This window comes from Mastigoproctus giganteus, chromosome 7, assembly GCF_048544385.1.
Source record: "Mastigoproctus giganteus isolate SK-2022 chromosome 7, ASM4854438v1, whole genome shotgun sequence".
Lineage (NCBI taxonomy): Eukaryota > Metazoa > Arthropoda > Arachnida > Uropygi > Thelyphonidae > Mastigoproctus > Mastigoproctus giganteus.
This window is the reverse complement of record NC_143581.1, coordinates 135,755,044-135,774,713: the sequence shown is the minus strand read 5'-3', so window position 1 is coordinate 135,774,713 and position 19,670 is coordinate 135,755,044. Positions and strand designations below refer to the sequence as shown.

Here is a 19,670-nt window from a genome sequence, read left to right as displayed (position 1 = left end):
TGTGGCGCCTCCGTGGCCAGGAGCAGCAGTGCGTAGCACACGCTTCTTGATTAGACCGGGGTTCGAGCCCGTGACCACCAAATATGGAGGATGCAAAAAGGTCAGGGAATGACCACCGCATATCCCTGGAGCAATATGGCCTTAGTTGCTAATGCTCCTAAAAATCAAACAAACAAACAATTACAATTCTGTGCAGAACTGTCATAGTTTTATTACAGACTTCATCTTGTACAGTTTGAAGTCTGTTCAAGGCAAGAATACTGCCATTGGAAGAACAGTTTCTTTCGTGTTCTTTTACAGTAGTATCATATAAAGGGCACTAAAAAGCAAAGTTACTCACGGTCATTGTTCACTTGGCTGCAATATCAGCAAAATCATTTCTCTTGATCCCAGTGTGACTGGAGATCCATCAAAAGCAAATACACAAATCTGATTCTCACCAAGTCAGAACAGAACTTGGTGAGAATTATACCCTATATAATTATATAAGTGTAATACAGTCAGAGCTGTATATAACGATCCCATAGGGGAATGAGAAAAATGGTTGTTATATCGATCGTTCATAAAATCAGCATGAACATTTAATTTTACTAATACAATATACTATAATCTTAATTACAATATGTACTACAGAATTAAACAAGAAAATTATGATTGTAGAGTGCAGTAATTTACAATTAAATTGTAAATTTCGCTACACAGGCTATATATCTATCAAGACCTAACAATAGAATTGTTTCATACTTTAAAATAATCTGTCAAAACACACTGTTTCAATGGTAGGGCACATTTTAAAAGAGAATTATAAAGGTGCGCAATAGCAGTTATTTCACTTTTGCAGTTAAGCTGCGCTTTAAAAAACAAAGACATACAAGTTCTAATCCTAATGAGCATCTTTCACTGAAACTTTTTGTTCAACCATAGTAGGTTCCTCATCTTTCACTACAAATTTCACATTGCATTACATCTGCAATGAGTTCCTCTTCACTCGTGCTTATCCTGACACATTCTATGTTCGCAACAACTTCTGCGTAATCTTTGAAGCTTAAATTTTCCTTTAAGTTTAGGTGATGATGCACACACACCCAAATATCCAAATATTTCTTTCCTATTATCAGGCTGTTCTTTGCAATTATTGGTGGAACAAGCATGCAAAACTTCACACATCGCATCATTCAAGGGGGTAAATCCAGCATGTTTGAATCAGGTTGCAATCAATCACTTTTTCATCAATTTCATCCCATGTAGAAACACAAATACATTGCTTGCAGGATGTCGATTTCGCATTGGTTTTTGCTTTCAAGATGGCATAATTTTGTTCAATAGCATTTGTCTGTAGCGACAATGTCCATGGTTGATTTTTGCACTTTTTTTTTTTTTTTGAAAGGCAGGCCTTGACAAGTCTTAAATTTCTGGAACTATTCATCTGAACTTCAATATCTATTTGATGTGCAAACGATTCAGTCTTAGTTTTAAAAGATTACCATTTATGGGAATGTTTTCTGCATGCATCATCATCATTTGCCATTCCAAAAGTACCTTTTCAAGATCACGATACTTTGCCTTTCATGCTCAAATCCTACCCGGTGCAGTGAATTTCTCTAAACTTTCAATCTTTTTCCAATGTTTCAGAATAGTGAATAGAGTACTCATAGGAAGGCTGAACTGTTTGCCAATGAGGGGAACAAAGGGTTGCCTTACAAAGAAAGGCAACCCTTTGTTCCCCTACACAGTTCTGCAAATTGCAGTGCCTGAAAACTAGGAATCTGCGGTTTGAGCAAGCTCAATGCTGACAGGATTCTTCCTCTTCTCAAATTCTGCACCTGAGGGGAGCATATATTCAAATTGACGAAAGACAGTTGTAGAATAGATGTGCTGAAATTTGCCTTTAGCCAGCGGGTGGTTGATTGCTGGAACAAACTTTCATCTGTCGTTTGGAAGTTAACAGCTTAAATAAATTCAAAGCTGAACTAAACAAACTTTTGGAGTGAATGGATGGGTGAAAAAGAAAGTTTTTTTTTTTTTTTTTTTTTTTTTTGGGCTGAGGCTATATAAGCTTACTTTCTTGCATCATATGCCTCTACTAATGTTAATGTCAGTCTTAGAATGCACACCATTACTACAGCTTGCAAAATCCTAATTTTATCTGCAACTGACAAAGCTATCTGCTTCCTTCGGGCCATATCAATAAAGATATGCTCTAAGTATATAATGAATTTCACACCAATATTCATTACCGCACTGCGAGAAAAGAGTGTGGAAAATCTTAATAATTGATTTTTCACAGTCAGGCTGCAATTACTTCAATATATTTGAAGTGTTCTGTCATTTTTTTAATGCGAGTATTGTAATAAAAAGTAAAAATTCAAATTAAGAGATGGAAATTTATGGTCATTATAGACAAATCCTTTTATTTTCAAGGTTGTTACATTGAATGTAAATTAGCATTGAGTTAGTGAGAAATTAGCCGGGACCAATCACATCATCATAGGGGCTTAGAGGGGAACAGGTATCCTGTGTGTTCACAAACACTCGGTCTAAAACACTGATGGATCCAATATCTCTCTATTACAGAAGATTTAGGAGAAGTCCGGTTGGCCTGCCTCCCTAAAATCCACTCATGCACACCGTCTCGATGGTAAGCCTTGTTATGTCACTTAGGTGGCAACGAACGTGTAGAGTGGTTCTCTTCAAGACGCCTGGTCAGCATGAAGAGGAAAAGACCAAACCCTCCAGCATATGACAGCACAACAAAACAAATGGCCCTCAGTCCCCAGCAGCTTTCACTCCGCCTCTTACGGCACCGAGATGATCAGAGTGGAAGCAGAAGGTGTTAAGAATCTCTAGGTACGACCAGGCTGCCATGCACAGAAACTGAACTTGGCGTGTTATAATGTAAGATCACTCGTCGGTGAAGACAGGATATTAGAGCTGGAAAAGGAATTAGAAAATGTGAATTGGAATATCATCGGTTTGGCTGAAACAAGAAGAAGAAATGAATCACTTATAAGTTTATCAAGTGGAAATCTGCTGTACACCAACGGAAACAGTGAAAGGAGTGAAGGTGGAGTTGGGTTTCTGGTCCATAAAGATTTTAAAAACAACATTTTGGAATTCAAAAGTACATCACCATTAAGACATCACTAATACTTAAGATTTCTATGAGGTACAAGCTAAAGGTTATAATGATTTATGACCAACATAGAGCCATGATGATGGAAAGGTTGAAGAAATGTATACCGAAATCAAAAGTCTTCTAGATGAGCAGAAAACTCACACTATTATTATGGGGGACTTCAATGCTAAGGTTGGAAAAAGACAAAACAGCACAGAAAGGGGGAACTATAGGAAATTTTGGAATTGGTGAAAGAAATGAAAAAGGTGAAAGACTTGTGGAATTTGCAGAATCTCAAAGACTGGTCAATAATGAACAGTTTTTTCAAGAAAAGGGTGAACAGAAAATGGACATGGAAGAGTCCAAATGGATTAACAACTAATGAAATCGACTTCATTCTCACTAACAGAAGATATATTGTGAATGATGTTACCATCCTGAATAAGGTAAATGTTGGAAGTGATCACAGAATGGTAAGATGTACACTTGATATAGATGTAGGAAAGGAAAAAACTGACTCCAGTAAATAATACAAAGGTCTTTGAGATAACAGAAGAGGAGAAAAAGAAGTATGTACTGGAACTTAAGAACAAGTTTGAGCTTCTGCAGACTGCTCAGGACCAAGATATCAACAAGGAATATTACAACTTTCTGAAAGTGATAAAGCCCAAGAAACCTATAGGTAAAAAGAAATCCAAAGAAGAAAAAATTAGTCAAGAAACACTTGTCATGATGAACCAAAGACGACAAATGAAAAGCAAGAAAAACACTGACAGGGAGAAAATTGAGTATACTGAGTTATGCAAAGCCATTAGAAAGAGGCTCAGAGAGGACATAAGAAGATTTAACACAAGGAAAGTAGATCAAGCATTAAGGGAAAACAAAGGATTTAAATCAGCAGCCATGAGCAGTAATACAGAAAGACAAATGATACTGAAACTGAAGAATAGCGATGGTGTACTTATAAACAGCAGAGAAGGCATAATTCAAATAGCAGAAGACTACTATAGAGAATTATACAAGAATGATGCCAGCAGTAGGGAAGATGGATTGCAAAGTAGCAACACATACGACATACCCAAATATTCTTCCTGATGAGGTAGAACATGCATTGAAGAATCAGAAAGCCCCGGAGGAAGATGAAATTAACGTAGAGTTGTTAAAATTGGGAGGAAGACACATAACACAAAAAATGGCAAAGCTCTTCACAAAGTGCATTAGAAAAGGTGTGACGCCTAAGCAGTGGAATAAGGCAATCATAGTTTTGCTACATAAGAAAGGAGATAAATCAGTATTTGGAAATTATTAGCTTGTTATCCCACATCTACAAGTTGTTCACAAGGGTCATTACTAACAGATTAGAAAGAATACTTGATGAGAATCAACGGAAAGAGCAAGCAGGCTTTAGGACTGGATTCTCAACTATGAATCACCTTCTTGTAATATCACAGCTAATGGAGAAAGCAAATGAATATAAAATGCCATTATGCCTGGCATTTGTGGATTATGAAAATGCATTTGACTCCATAGCATAAGGCAATGTTTCGGGCACTGGAAAGAAAAGGCATAGATACCCCTTATATTATGATTTTGAAGAAAATATATGAGAGTGCTACCTCCTTTATTAGACTAGACAAAAACAGTAGGAAATTTAAAATCAAGAAAGGATAAGGAGACACAATATCTCCGAAGCTGTTTACTGCTGCCCTTGAGGAAGCTTTCAGAAGACTAGACTGGTCACAGAAAGGAGTCAATGTGAATGGAGAGTACCTAAACCATTTACGATTTGCAGATGACATTGTGGTCATAAGCCACGATCCCAAAGAATTAAAGGAAAATCTTAATCAGTTATGTGCAGTTAGTAAGGATTTTGGACTAAAGATGAATATGGCTAAAACAAAAATAATGATGAACAAGTATGCCACAGAAAGGGAAATAATGATTGAAGGAGCAGTAATTGAAAAGGTGGAGTCATATACTTATCTGGGACAAGTTTTTAGCTGTAATAATGATAAATGGCTGGAAGTCAAGAGAAGAATAAATTTTGGATGGATAGCACTCAGGAAATATAGTCACATACTGAAGAGCAATATCCCAGTTTGTCTGAAACGTAAAATAATGAACCAATGTATACTCCCCACCATGACTTATGGAAGTGAAACTTGGGCACTCACCCAAAGAATGGAAGAGAAGCTGAGAACTACACAGCGAAGAATGGAACGAATTATATTGGGAATCAGGCTGTTAGATAAGAAGAAAAACACATGGATTAGGCAGCAAACTCAAGCAAAGGTCATTCTTATCAAAACTAAAATGGTCTTGGGCAGGACACATAGCTCGAAGACATGATAACAGATGGACTAAGAAAATAACAGAATGGTACCCAAGAGGAGCTAGAAGAAAACTTGGAAGACAAAGGCAGAGATGGATAGATGAAATTCATGAGTTTGTGGGTAGTAAATGGATGCTGGAAATTTGCTGGAGAGGCCTTCATCCTGCAGTGGATTGAAAATGGCTGATATTGATGTGAATGTAAATTAGCATTGAGTTAGTGAGAAATTGGCCGGGACCAATCACATAGGGTGTTATAATTCATTGGGACATTAAAAAGAGGGTCGCTATAAACAGCTTTGACTGTACTTAACTCCGATCTTCGGGGTACTTCCTCAGAGAAGGTGGATCCCACACAAACTTGAAAAGGCTTATAGGATAAAAAGTTATTTTAAAAGTGAAGGCCCCTTTTAAAGCGGCCTTCACTTTTTGAAGGCTGGATATACAATTCCAGTCTAATCAAAGGAACCAAAGTGGACCTCTTCCCTCAGAAGCAGCACTGAATGCTGGAGAGATCTCACTGTTGATCTGATCTCCATTCAACATTTCATCATCATCAGATTCTACACAGCACAAAGGACAAGCACTGACTATTCTCTCCTCCCCACCCCCAGCAAAAAAAACTTTGCATAAACAGCTAGTGAAAGCAATAGGACAACAGCTTGTTGGAAATTTGGGAACCTTCCTTTGCTTAGCAAGAACAGTTACATTGCACTGGGCAGCTGGAAACCGTTCTTCAAGGAAGATTCATTCATACACAGGAAGAGCAGGTGGTGTACAGATTTTGGTTACAGGAATCTTTTAAGCATAATAATCATAATTCATTATAGATATCACACAGTCCAAAATTGCCTGCTTTGTAAGGGTGAGAGCTACTTTTCAACTGTTGAATGATAAATGGCTCAATATATATATATATTTTTTTTATCAAAACTCCAAACCCGAGAGGTACTGGAACCTATAGTACTTAGTAGAGTACTTGGGTTGGAGGTTGAGAAGATGAAAGAAGATAATTGTTGCCATTAGACTTGAACTTCTGTAAACTGTAATTTTCAGGAAATACGTATGAAGGAAGGAAGGCTGTTCCAGAAAACGGCAGTTGAATGAATAAAGGAGGAAGATGAAAAGTTGGTTCTGTGAGTTTGAAGTTGGACAGTAAATGGATGTTGGCTGGTGGCAGCATGTGTTTGGACTGTTTTAAAAGAAAGAGCAGAAATTACATTGAGAAGAACAGCACAGTGACCATGGAAGTATCTGTAAAAGAGGCATGCAGCCAAAACAGTACGTCTATGAGACAGAGTGGAGAGACTGTCATGCTGTATGAGGTAATGAAATTTTTGGATATGGCGTACACATGGTAAGAATATACCCAGATCCTTGACGTAACGTGGCTTCGACAATGCCCCTCATATACACACTACTTGGACTCCCTCCAGTCACTATCTAACAGAGTAGAGGTAGCAAGGTTATACACTAGCTGATCCAGAAGCCTCCTAAAGAGTTACCAGTAGGTTTGGTCCGGTGTACACCATTTTAGATCTGTATCCTCGAAATGTAAGGAAGATTGGATCTCGCCATGATGTTCATCATAACCTCAAAAGTCATACTGCATGATGGGGAAGGGTTAATCAGAACTTAGCTTTGGAGACTAAACATGGGTTCCACCACTTCAAGCCTCCAATAAGCAAAGTGGTGGCATTGCACCTGTTGATGAGAGTCATCTACCACCTAGTAGTGCCTGGTAACACAGAGGGGCAGCATTCCTCCATGTGGTGTGGGTGCCACATCTCAACCCCTGCTTACGTTGTTTCACACCAGGGTGGTCACCCACAGTGTGCTTGTGCATGGAGGTTATACCAAGGATTACTAACAGTCCCAACATCGTGAAGGTGCAAGCAGAGGATTTGGCTGTCAAAGACCGTCCGGACTTTGCCGAAATTGGGTCCACTTAACTTGAATGTCACCAGAATATCAGTTCCATCAGTGTTTTAGACTCCCAGTTAGCCAGTACAGCTTATCTGGCATATGTGTGTAATGCGTGTTATCTGGAATGTGTGTGGCAACCTGAAGGACCTAAAGGTAAAAATCCAAATTGGCTGTTCCTCGAGTTTCTATTTCAGGACCAGGAACTCTGGAGAATAGAATAATTTTGCTGAGATGTTAGAAAAAGATTCCCCAAGAGCATTCCCTAATGCAGTCGAGTCTATAATAGTATATCCATTATATTTCGGGATGGATAATGGGTGCGAAGGGTACCTTCCCTTCCAAATTTTTTCCTAAACCAGTTCAGTTCAGGAACAGTCTTAACTGCTTCTTGCAAGTAATTGCTGCCTTCTCCCCATATGTTATATGATCTGTTTTATTCCAAAAGCAGAGTGAAAAATGCTGCTATAGGGAAGAGGGAGTATTTCTCTTTAAATAATACTTCAATAAAAAACTAATAAGCTTCGGTAGACAGAGTACTGGTATGATTTTTATCCATGCCAACTTAGAAAGGGATTGTACTCCATCTTGAAAACCTTTCATTATGTTCCTCGTTGAAACTGCATCTTAAAATTTTTGTTTACAATTGCTGCTGCTCTGTCACTTGATATTTGTGAATATGCTGATTTATTCATAATATATACCATTATGAACAAATCAGCATATTCACAAATATTCAATAATATATACTATTATGAACAAATCAGCATATCCAAGAGGAAAAATGTATTATTCCAAGTATTCAGTATTCGTGAATATCTGAAAACAATGAAGTAAGCTACTTTTCCTCTTTCTTCATGAGAATGCCATTATAAATTGTTCGTCTTGATTTTGTTATGGGGCTATTCAAAAAAAAAAAAAAAAAGAATGAGAATACTTATCTAACATTTAAGATGGTCTACAGAATGGTAAATAATGAAAAACTGAGAAAAGAAAATTTTAAAACAAGAACCTTTGTGTAATTGTGGTTATCCTTTTCTAATGCTTGTTTATCCATTTCAGGTTTAAAAGGAAAGCAGATTTATGCTAAATCTTAGGTCAAAAATTTAAATAAACTGGCCACAGAAAAGTTAGTTAAGCTGGAAACATTTTGATCAGATTACATTGAAAAAAATTTTGTAATGGAATCCCAGTAAGACACTGTTTTAAGATAAGAATGTTATGTTTGTAAATATTAATCTAAGCTTCTAAACACATTTATTTTTTTGAAACATGCTGTTTAGTGCAATTATTTAATTAAAGGCAACACAGAGAACACTGACTAATAGAAACCATCATTTCTGGATCTATGAACACAGAGGAACCGAATTTGAGTTTGCATGTTAAAATCAGCTACAACTGCTCTTAAAATATCTTTTTTTTTTATCTTATTTAGATATCATTCATATTTAAATGAATGGTTCAGTTAGTATTAGTAGAGGCAAATTACAAGAAAGGCAAGCTTATACAGCATCAGACAAAAAAAAAAAAAAAAATCCTGCATCATCTGTCCTGCTCCTATAGTTTATCCAGTTCTAACTTGAACTTATTCAAACTACCCACTTTACCAACAACAGACAGAAGTTTGTTACAACAATCAACCACCCACTGGCTGGTTGATTGTTAAGGTGCAGTGAACCTTGCATATTTTAAAACTGTACAAATGCAAGCACACTGCCTCACTTTTGTTTATATTATATCAGTGTTCTTCCCAGGATCTATTGAATGGGTGCACTGCCCAGTGAATTTAACTAACCGCCTAGCTAACATTTAAGTGATTCTCGCGGTACCGTATAGTACTGCTCATTGATCTTGATCAATATTAATTCGAACATGCAATGCGATTGAGGTCAATGCGACAAAAATTAATTGCATAATGTTAAATTATGCAATTAATTTTTGCTCTAGATGGATTAAGTCACATTTATAAGTAACAGAAAATTTTATAATATTGTGAAGTATTACACTTTCCCACCTGGCTACTTCATAATGCCACCCTGGCTCGCAAAATTTTCTGGGGAGAACACTATTATACTGATTAGTTTTATTACAGATAATTGAGTGAGGCGATATGCCAACCTTCATAATGCATTGAGAAGTGTGTTGCAAGCTGCTTTCACAGAATTGCCTCTCTAACACACACACACACACACACACACACACACACACACACACACTTGCAACTTTGATGAAAATTGTGAGGTTATAGTTTATATACTACCTATACAACATTCTATTATAATATTCTTGATCACACCTCATATTGTGCATTACATCTGAGCAGACAAATATTTGAAAAAGATAATGCCAAAACAATCCCTAACAGGTTAATGAAGAAACAATATTCATGCTCAGTATGGATTTTAAGAATTCTAAGCAAATTTCATCAAATTAAAAAATCTATAACAGAAATTCAATTAATAAGCATTCCCTTTTCAATGAAGAATAGCAAATGTTAAAGCTGATATATAATGCACAATACCTTCATCATCCATCGTTTCATCTTGATCACCTTGTCCACTATCTTGAATGTCACCATTCACATATTTTTCATCAACTCTACCTCCATCCGTTTGGTTTTGACCATTTTCATCTTAAAAAACATATTATCCTATCAGTACAGATATAATTAAAATAAGTCACATCAGTTATTTTATTTTTATAAATCAAGATCTAACTACACAGAATCTTTATAAATCAAACTCTTCCTTTTTTTTTCTGGTAGCTTGGTTACTGCATAAAACTGGCATTAATGACATTTCAAATTTCTTGAGTGATAAAAAAAAAAAAAAAAAAAATCAGGAGCAATAAAAAACCTGAAAAATTAAAAACGGAAATCCAAATATATAATAAAATATACAAGGTACACTGAGTTAATAATTTATTTGGTACACCTACCTTTAACATGAAATGTTAGTGCTCCTTTTAACACAGGAGAGCAGGTACACAGTTATACAGTATATATGCAATCCAGTGAGAGAATGGTATATGAAAGATTTAAATGACTTTGAACATGGCAAACAGTGAATTTTGAAGGTGGTGCAATTGACACCAGACAAACTACAACCTGCAAAGTCATATGTGAAAACCCTGATAGGGTTTTCACATATGATTATTTTTTCTTGGGTATGTCAAGGTTGGTCAATAACACCAGGGACTCACATCTGGTGAGTATGGGATTGGCACACCCAGGGACCTAAGCTGGATATCATCATTCTTCTCTTTCTTGGCAATTCCCTTCTATTTCTGACTCTCTCTCTCTCTCAAGGGTAACTCATTTTTTTTTTTTTGGGCTGGTGCAGCAAAAGCCTCAGGCTTTCTTGCACCATATGGCTAATTATAATAATAACACTGATCCTGTGGTTGGAAATAGCTTGTTGATAAAAGAGGTAAACAAGCCTGCCCAAAATACCTAAAATATACAGTTAATCAAATAACCCACTACAACAGTGGTAATCAGAGATATTTCAAAATGCACAGCTAGTCATGCCTTGTCACAGATAGGAAAATCACAGCCAACGAAAGAACAGTTACTCTTAATAGTTCAGGAACATCAACAGTAGCCATGTGAGAATTGAAAAGTGTGTCCTAGACTGATGAATTTCATTTCCTGCTGTTTCATCCTGATAAAACAGCAGAATATGGTGAAAATGGCAGAAATTCTCAGACTATTGACATCTGATCTATTGGCCAGGTGTCAGCAATGCACAATTTAAGTTGTTCTATCACTTTGAGCTTGTTAATGATAGTTAAAGTAAAATGTTTTCTTTTTATTTTGCTTTTTTTTTTGCTATGAATTCTTTAGAACTCATAATTATATAAAATGTTAACTCACAGAACTCATAATTATATAATATGTATGAAAAAGTATGCAAATGAAGCGATATAAGCAATAACATCCATCCGACTCCGAGTCAACAACGATGCTGAACATGCAAGCCAATGTAATGTATGTTCTGTCTCTGTCTCTCTCTCTCTCTCTCTCTCTGTGCAGTCAATCAGTGCACAGTGAGATGGATACACTGCACAGGCTGCAGTGTATCCATCTGTGAAGGGATTCTTCCTCCCCACCTCTTCTTACTACTAAAGACATCATGAATTATCAAATTAATAGAACAAACTTATCTGCAAAAAGATCTGCTGCCTCCAAACACTTTCTCATCAATTTCACAAATACACGTGGTCTCCGTTCTAATCTCAATGATGTTGTTATTGTTATTTTTGGTTTTTAAGATTTTAGCAACTAAGGCCATATTGCTCCGGGATATGCAGTGGTCATTCCCTGACCTTTCCACATCCTCCGTATTTGGTGGTGACGGGCTCAAACCCCGGTCTAATCAAGAAGCGTGTGCTACACACTGCTGCTCCTTCCCACCTGGCTACGGAGGCGCCTTCTCAATGATGTCTATTTCTACTTACAGTCTGCCAAACCCTGTGTACTTTTTTCGAGAGAATCCCAGTTATTGGTTGATTCAACACTCCTCTTCACAGTTTTCCAAATTATTCGCTGTATGATTCCTTTCACTTCAAAGGTGGTACTTATGAATATATCCACTCTGATATTCCCTATATTCAGACTTACTAATTTGGAATCTCCTCTTTTTGATCTTCTCTGGCTTAAAATCTCTCTACCACATTCTGTCAAATTCATCTGTTGCCTCTATCATTCTCCTACTAATCACATGAAACTCTTACATCCTCTCTTTGACTTTCTTCATAGTGAGTTAATTTTCCTTCGGGATTTTAACATTCACAACTTCAGCTGACTACCATTTTCTATTCACATGGACCCAGCTGGCCAAGATACCGAGGCTTCTGTAATTACTAATGACCTTGCACAGATTGTTCATTTACTTACCAGACAATCCTAACTCTCATAGACATTCTGTTTCTGCTGCGTGCCTTTTCTATAGATACTTTCATGGCACTGTTCTTCTAAATTGGCTTTTAGGTAAAACTCCAGATCTTGGGTACTAGTCCATATTTAGACAAATGGGCAGGAACAGATAAGAGTGATTGGCAGGTGCCACTCACTCTCATCCTAGGCTGATATGCCTAGGGTGTTTAACCACCCACTTGAGCTGTTTTAAAATTGGGAACTTCATTTCTGATTTTAAACAGTATCAGGATGGGGGGGGGGTAAACACCCTATCTAAGCTAAGCAATCCCCAATCCCCAAAAACACAAAAAAATTAGAAACAAAACACCTTCGCAATAATCACCCAATCACAGAACTTGGCTGTACAATCACTCCATTCTACAACCATGCCCACTGTGTGCAGACAAGTGCTACCCAAATAATAGATTTTAGCCGACTTCTATAATTACTGCTCTCTCTCTCTCTCTCTCTCTCTCTTCCAAAGCAATCAGTCAATATCCTTTTACTGTCCAACTTCAAACTCACAGAACCAACTTTTCTTCTACCTCATTTATCCATTCAACTTCATTTTCTGGTACAACCTTCCTACAGACTTATTTCCTGAAAATTACAATCCACAGAAATTCAAGCCTAATGTGTACAAGTATTTTCTTTCATCTTCTCTACATAAATATGCCCTTGCATGGTACTAAGTACTATAGGTTCTAATGCCTCAAGTGTTTGGGATTTTCATTAAAAAAAAAAAAAAAATCACATATAGGGTTATAAGTACAGTCTGTCCCCAACATATGTAACAAATAAATTCCGGGACTTCATATGTAAGTCAATTTTTACGTAACTCAAGAATGACTACTAAAATATTGCTACTATATCCCTGGTATGCTTAAATTATGAAATCACATAATGTTCTCAAATGAATGAAAATAAAATAGCATTAGCATTAGTAGAGGCATTTGATGCAAGAAAGCAAGCTTATGCAGCATCAGGCAAAAAAAAAAATAAAGTAAAATAAATAAATAAAAAATAACCACTTCCACTTCACAACTCTGTTCGTTCGAAATACCTGTCCAGCTGAGCCTTAAACTTATTTAGGCTATCAACTTCCACGACAAGGGATGGAAGTCTGTTCCACCTACCAACCACCCGCTGGCTAAAGGCAAATTTCCGGACATCTATACTACATCTGTCTTTCCTCAATTTGAATTTATGTCCTCTCAGGTGATTATTCTGAGCAAGAGGAAGAATCCCATCAGCATTGAGCATGCTCAAACCATTCAAGGCTTTGTACACCTCTTTCAGATCACCTCGCTGGTGCCTAGTCTCCAGACACTGTAATTCGCAAAACTTAAGCCTTTCTTCGTAAGAGCACCCCTTTGTTCCATTCACTAATCTTGTTGCCCTTCTCTGTACTCATTCCAGCAGCTCTACATCCTTCTTGAAATGAGGCCTCCAAGCCTGTATACAGTACTCTAGGTGTGGCCTGACCATTGCCTTATACAAGGGAATAATCACTTCCTTATCCCTGCTAGAAAAATTCCTATATATCTTTGACAATACACCATGAGCTACTCTTGCAGCCCGTCTGCACTGCTCAGAGAACTTCATATCTGCCTGCACAACCACACCCAGGTCCCTTTCATTCTCTACCACTGTCAGTGTAGTACCACAGAGATGATACGTTGCTCTGGGGTTGCTGTTTCCCATATGTAGTACTTTACATTTGTCAATGTTAAACTTCATTTGCCACCTCTCAGCCCATCTGCTCAACCTTTCCAGATCCTGTTGCAGCAGCATAGTGTCAGTAGTGTCCTTGACAATCCTGCCAACCTTCGTATTGTCTGCAAACTTGGACATTAAGCTTGATATACCATCATCGATATCATTTATAAATACAGAAAACAATAAAGGACCCAATACTGAACCCTCAGGGACTCCACTAAAAACATTAGTCCACGATGAGCAGTGTCCATTGATTACCACTCTCTCTGTCTTCTCCCCCTCAACCACCCCTTTATCCATAGCAGCAATTTGCCTCAAATGCCACACTTCTCCAATTTGTGCAGCAGTCTTCCATGTGCAACAGTATCAAAAGCCTTTCTAAGATCCAAGTATATAATATCAAAGTTATTCCCTGCATCCAGTTCTTTTGTGACTGCATCATAGTATCCAATCAAACTGGTCAGGCAAGACTTCCCCTTAACAAAACCATGCTGTGTCCGAGCTATAACTGAAGTCTTGGTTAGATGATCCTGCAGTGCTTCTTTAACCAGTGACTCCATTAATTTTCCGGGAACAGAAATTAAACTCACTGGTCTATGTTTACTTGGGTCAGCCTTTGATCCTCCTTTGTGAATTGGGGTCACATTTGCACATCTTCAGTCCATGGGTACCTCCCCTGAGTCCAAGGAAGCTCTCATAATTATGGCTAAGGGTTTGCTTACTTCCTTTGCTGCCTCTTTAATATAACTGGATAGATCCCAACCACCCCAGGTGCCTTTCTTGTGTTTATCTTCAACAATTTCTCCTCCACTTTACTCTCAGTTATTACAAGATTCTCTAGCTTACTGCCAGAGTTGAATACACCTCTGGCATTCCCCTCGCTGAATAACTCCTCATGTGTGAATGTCGATGCAAAATATTCATTTAGTTTGTTAGCTACCTGAGCAGGATCATCAACAGTTGACCCATCGATATCAAGTAGACCAATTTGATTCATCCCCCTTCCTTCTAGAGTTTACATAAGTAAAGAACTCTTTGCTGTTTTTCTTCGCATCCCTTGGCAAGGATTTCTCATAATCTGCCTTTGCTGCCTAACCTCCTTTGTAACTTGGTTACAGATCAACTTGTATCTATCATAGGCTTCTGTGTCACGTGTTAATTTGTATGTATCCCATGCATTTTTCTTCTCTGCCATATGCCTCATTAGTTCATCTGACATCCATTTAGGCCTAAACCTTGAACAATATTTCTTAGTTGGTATGTAAAGCCTAGTAGCTTCCAAGACAAGTTCTTTGAATGCTTCCCATTTTGAATTTGCTGTTGGTAACATCATCAGTTGATCCCACTGTATAGAATTTAAATACTGTCTCAGTCCATCATAGTCGCCTTTACGAAAGCAATACCCCTTCCCTTTACCCCTAATGGTAGTTACCTCTTTGAGTAAATCCCACTTCAGAACACTGTGATCACTGCCACCTAGTGGTTCATTTATCTGCAGATTCTTAATGCATGAAGAATCACTACTGATAATCAAATCAAGAGTATCCCTCTAGTTGCCTCCCGAACATGCTGATGTAGAAAACAATCATCCAATAAATCCACAAAAGCCTTGCTAGTGTGTGTGAGTGACCAGCCCCCAAATTCCAGTCAATATCTGGGAAATTAAAATCCCCCATTATAAGACTCCCTGAAAATAGTCTTATAACATAACAATTAAAAACTTGATCTGGGGACAGCGGTGAAGTAGTGGCACAGAAGAAAAGAAAACATAAAAGGAGGAAAAAATGTATGTTATTGTAATGTAAACACTGATATGTATTTCATATGCCGTGTAGGCTTTATTAAAGCTACTAAGGGAATCAAAACCAAAGTACATATTTCAGAAAACTGGTCTAAACCACACATTAATCAAAGTCTATACACTTCACGTGATGAAGGTAACTTAAACAAACCTGAAGCATTAATAAGACCATTAATCACAGGGTTTTGTAGGCTGAGTAGTGGTCAGAAAGTAGTATGAAGTGATATGAACTCTTCGATGCTTTTTTCTTTTTCATAAATTTCGCAATAAGCCCATAAGAAATCTTGAACTTTCTCTCTATTTTCAAGATACGTTCGGTGTTTGCATCCGTGCCATCAAACATAGAGAGATCCTTCCTAAATTTTACGAAATGCTTCTGTCATTTCCTTCAATTTGAACTGTTTCTTGGGTTGCTCTGATTCCTCAATGGATGCAGCTCTTTGCATATTCAACTTGGCTAGGTCTTCTGTTGTTAAATCTTCACCTCTTTCAACATGCTCATCTACATCTTTTGTCCTCCAGGACCAACTATGACTCCTGGGTTAAGTTTACATTTTTTTTTTGGTAACAGAAGACATTAGCTCATCTTTGTTGAAGCCTTCATTATTAAGTTTGGAATGTTTTATAAGTTTTTCCCAAACTCCGCTCATACAAGTTGTTGTCACAATTCCATCATGAATGTTAAAAGTCTTCCAAAACTGTCATGCTGCAGATCCACCTTCCCTTACTCTGTTGCATTTACAGCATCAGAAAATGTTGTCATTATGTAATAAGCTTTAAATTCCCAGGATGCACTGGTTGAATCAAAGCCATTGTAATTGGAGGGAAGTATACTATATCTTTCAGCAGCTCTATATCCTTCCCAAAATGAGGTCTCCAGACCTGTATACATACTTCAAGGTGTGGTCTAACCATTGCCTTATACAAGGGGACAATTGCCCCCCTCCCTTTATCCCTGCTAGCAAAATTCCTGTATACGATTGACAAGGCACCATGAGCTACTCTTGCAGCCTTGTTGCACTGCTCAGAAAACTTCATATTTGACTGCATTACCCACGGGTCTTTTCAACTCTCCACTACCCCGAGTGTATTACCACCCAGTTGGTACATTACTCTGGGGTTATTGCTACCCATATGCAATACTTTAAATTTGTCAATGTTAAACTACAGCTGACACCTCTCACCCCATCTGTCAACTTTTCCTGATCCTGTTGCAGTAGCATACTATCATTACTATCAGTAACAACCCTGCCAACTTTCGTATCATCTGAAAACTTACACATTAACCCTAATATAGCTTCATCAATATCATTGATAAATACCGAAAACAACAATGGACCCAACATTGAACCCTGGGGGACTCCACTAATAACATTAGCCCATGAAGAGCAGTGTCCATTGATACCCATTCTGTGTCTTCTCCCAGTTAACCATCCTTTTACTCATTGTAGCAAATTGCCCTTAATGTCATACTGCTCCATTTTGTACAGTAGTCTTCCATGTGCCACAGTATCAAAAAGTTTCCTAAAATCCATGTACAGCAGACTCTCGATTAACCGGGACACTTCAAGACTCCAAATTAAAAAAAATAATAATAAAAATCCAGAAATCAAAAAATTCAATAATAACTAGAATAGGTATAAAAAGATATTTTGCAAGTCAAATAAATGACAAGCGGCATTACAAGTCGTCATTGAGAGATTTGTGCAGCTATTAATTGCAATCCCCGCTGTCTTCACATCCGCCACTGAAAAAAGAGAGCAAATGTTTAGTTTGTTTTAGTGCGGTCTCATCGATTGTTGTGTTCCAATTCAGTACAAAAGGACAAATTTTGTTTTGTTATTTATGTCAGGGATGTCAGAATTTTTTTATAGTATTTTTTTTTTAGAAATCACAAAAAATGGTGGGTAAACGCAAAGCAGTTGCGTTTTCAGTTAAACAAAAAGTTGAAATTATTCAAAAGTTTGAAAACTGTGCATCTGTTAAATCTCTAAGGAACCATTATAATAAGTATGTGTCAAAATGGCCAAACATTATCAAGTATCGCGCGGAATTTAAATTTGTCAATAATAATATAGTAGCAATATGTTATTAGTCATATCCGAGTCATGTGAAACTCGACGAAGTTCTGGAACTTATCTCTTACATATGTCGGGGGCTTTTGTATTTTTGGATTAACCGGGATCTGTTTTTTACCATCTATCCCGGAAAATCGAGTCTACTGTATATGATATCAAAATTATTCTTTGCATCCAGTTCCTTTATCATAGTATCCACTCAAATTTGTCAGACATTCCCCTTAACAAACCCATGCTGTCTGAAAATGAAAAAGCTTTTGACACTGTTGCGCATGGAAGACTATTGTACAAATTGGAGCAGAATGGTATTAAGGGTAAGTTGCTACAATGGATAAAAGGATGGTTAAGTGGGAGAAGACAGAGGGTGGTAATCAATGGGTGCTGCTCTTCTTGGACTAATGTTATTAGTGGAGTCCCACAGGGTTCGGCGTTAGGTCCACTGTTGTTTTGTATATTTATCAATGATATTGATGAAGGTATATCAGGCTTAATGTCGAAGTTTGCAGATGATACAAAGGTTGGCAGGGTTGTTAATGACAGTAATGGCAGTGTGCTACTGCAACAGGATCTAGATAATTTGGGCAGATGGGCTAAGAAGTGGCAACTGAAGTTTAACCTTGACAAATGCAAAGTACTGCATATGGGTAGAAGTAACCCCAGAGAAACGTACCAACTGTGTGGTACTATACTTAAGGTGGTAGAAAATGAAAAAGACCTGGGAGTAATTGTACAGTCAGATATGAAGTTTTCTGAGCAATGCAGACAGGCTGCCAGGGCAGGTCATGGGGTTTTGTCAATGATATATAGGAATTTTGCTAGCAGAAAAAAGGAGGTGATTATCCCTCTGTATAAGGGAATGGTCAGGCCACGCCTTGAGTACTGCGTACAGGTCTGGAGGCCTCATTTTAGGAAGGATATAGATTTACTTCAGCGTGTACAGAGAAGGGCAACAAGATTGGTGAGGGGAATGAAGGGATCCTCTTACCAAGAGAGGCTTAAGTTCTGCAAATTGCAGTGGCTGGAGACTAGGCACCTGCGCGGTGATCCGATTGAGGTATATAAGGCCTTGAATGGATTGAGCACGCTGAATTCTGATGGGATCCTTCCATTTGTTCAGATTACGAACCTAAGGGGGCATAAATTCAAATTAAGAAAAGACAGATGTAGATTAGATGTGCGGAAATTTGCCTTTAGCCAGCGGGTGGTTAATTGCTGGAACAAACTTCCATCTGTCGTTGTGGAAGTTGATAGGTTGAATAAATTTAAGAAGGAACTGGACAGGCATTTGGAGGCAATGGTGTGATTTTTTTTTTGGCTGATGCTGCATAAGCTCATACACTTGCTTTCTTGCATAAAATGCCACTGCTACTACTACTACAAACCCATGCTGTGTCTGAACTATAACTGCAGTCTTGTGTAGATGATCCTGCATCACTTACTTAACCAGTGGCTCCATTATTTTCCCTGGAACAGAAGTTAGACTAACAGGTCTGTAATTACCCATCTCACCCTTTGCGAATTGGGGGTACATTTGCACATCTCCAGTCCATGGGGACCTCCCCTGAGTCGAATGAAACTTTCATAATTACAGCTAAGGAGCTAAGGATTTGTCTACTTCCTTTGCTGCCTCCTTTAATATAACTGGAAGGATCCCATCCAACCCAGATGCCTTATGTTTTACTTCAACAATTTCTCCTCCACTTTGCTCTCAGTTATTACAAAATCACTTATCTCCCTGTTAGTGTTTGATAAAATTCTGGCATCCCCCCCCCCATCCTTGAATAA

General features: G+C 37.8%; 1 protein-coding gene across 1 annotated transcript in view; it reads right to left on the bottom strand.

Moving 5' to 3' along the window:
- The window catches only part of Usp7 (Ubiquitin-specific protease 7), a 518,151-nt gene that overhangs the window by 481,922 nt on the left and 16,559 nt on the right, over nt 1-19,670 (bottom strand). Inside the window, exon 2 of the mRNA XM_090378438.1 lies at nt 9,891-10,001. Within this exon, the coding sequence (XP_090234564.1) occupies nt 9,891-10,001 (111 nt within the window). The remainder of the gene's footprint in view (nt 1-9,890; nt 10,002-19,670) is intronic.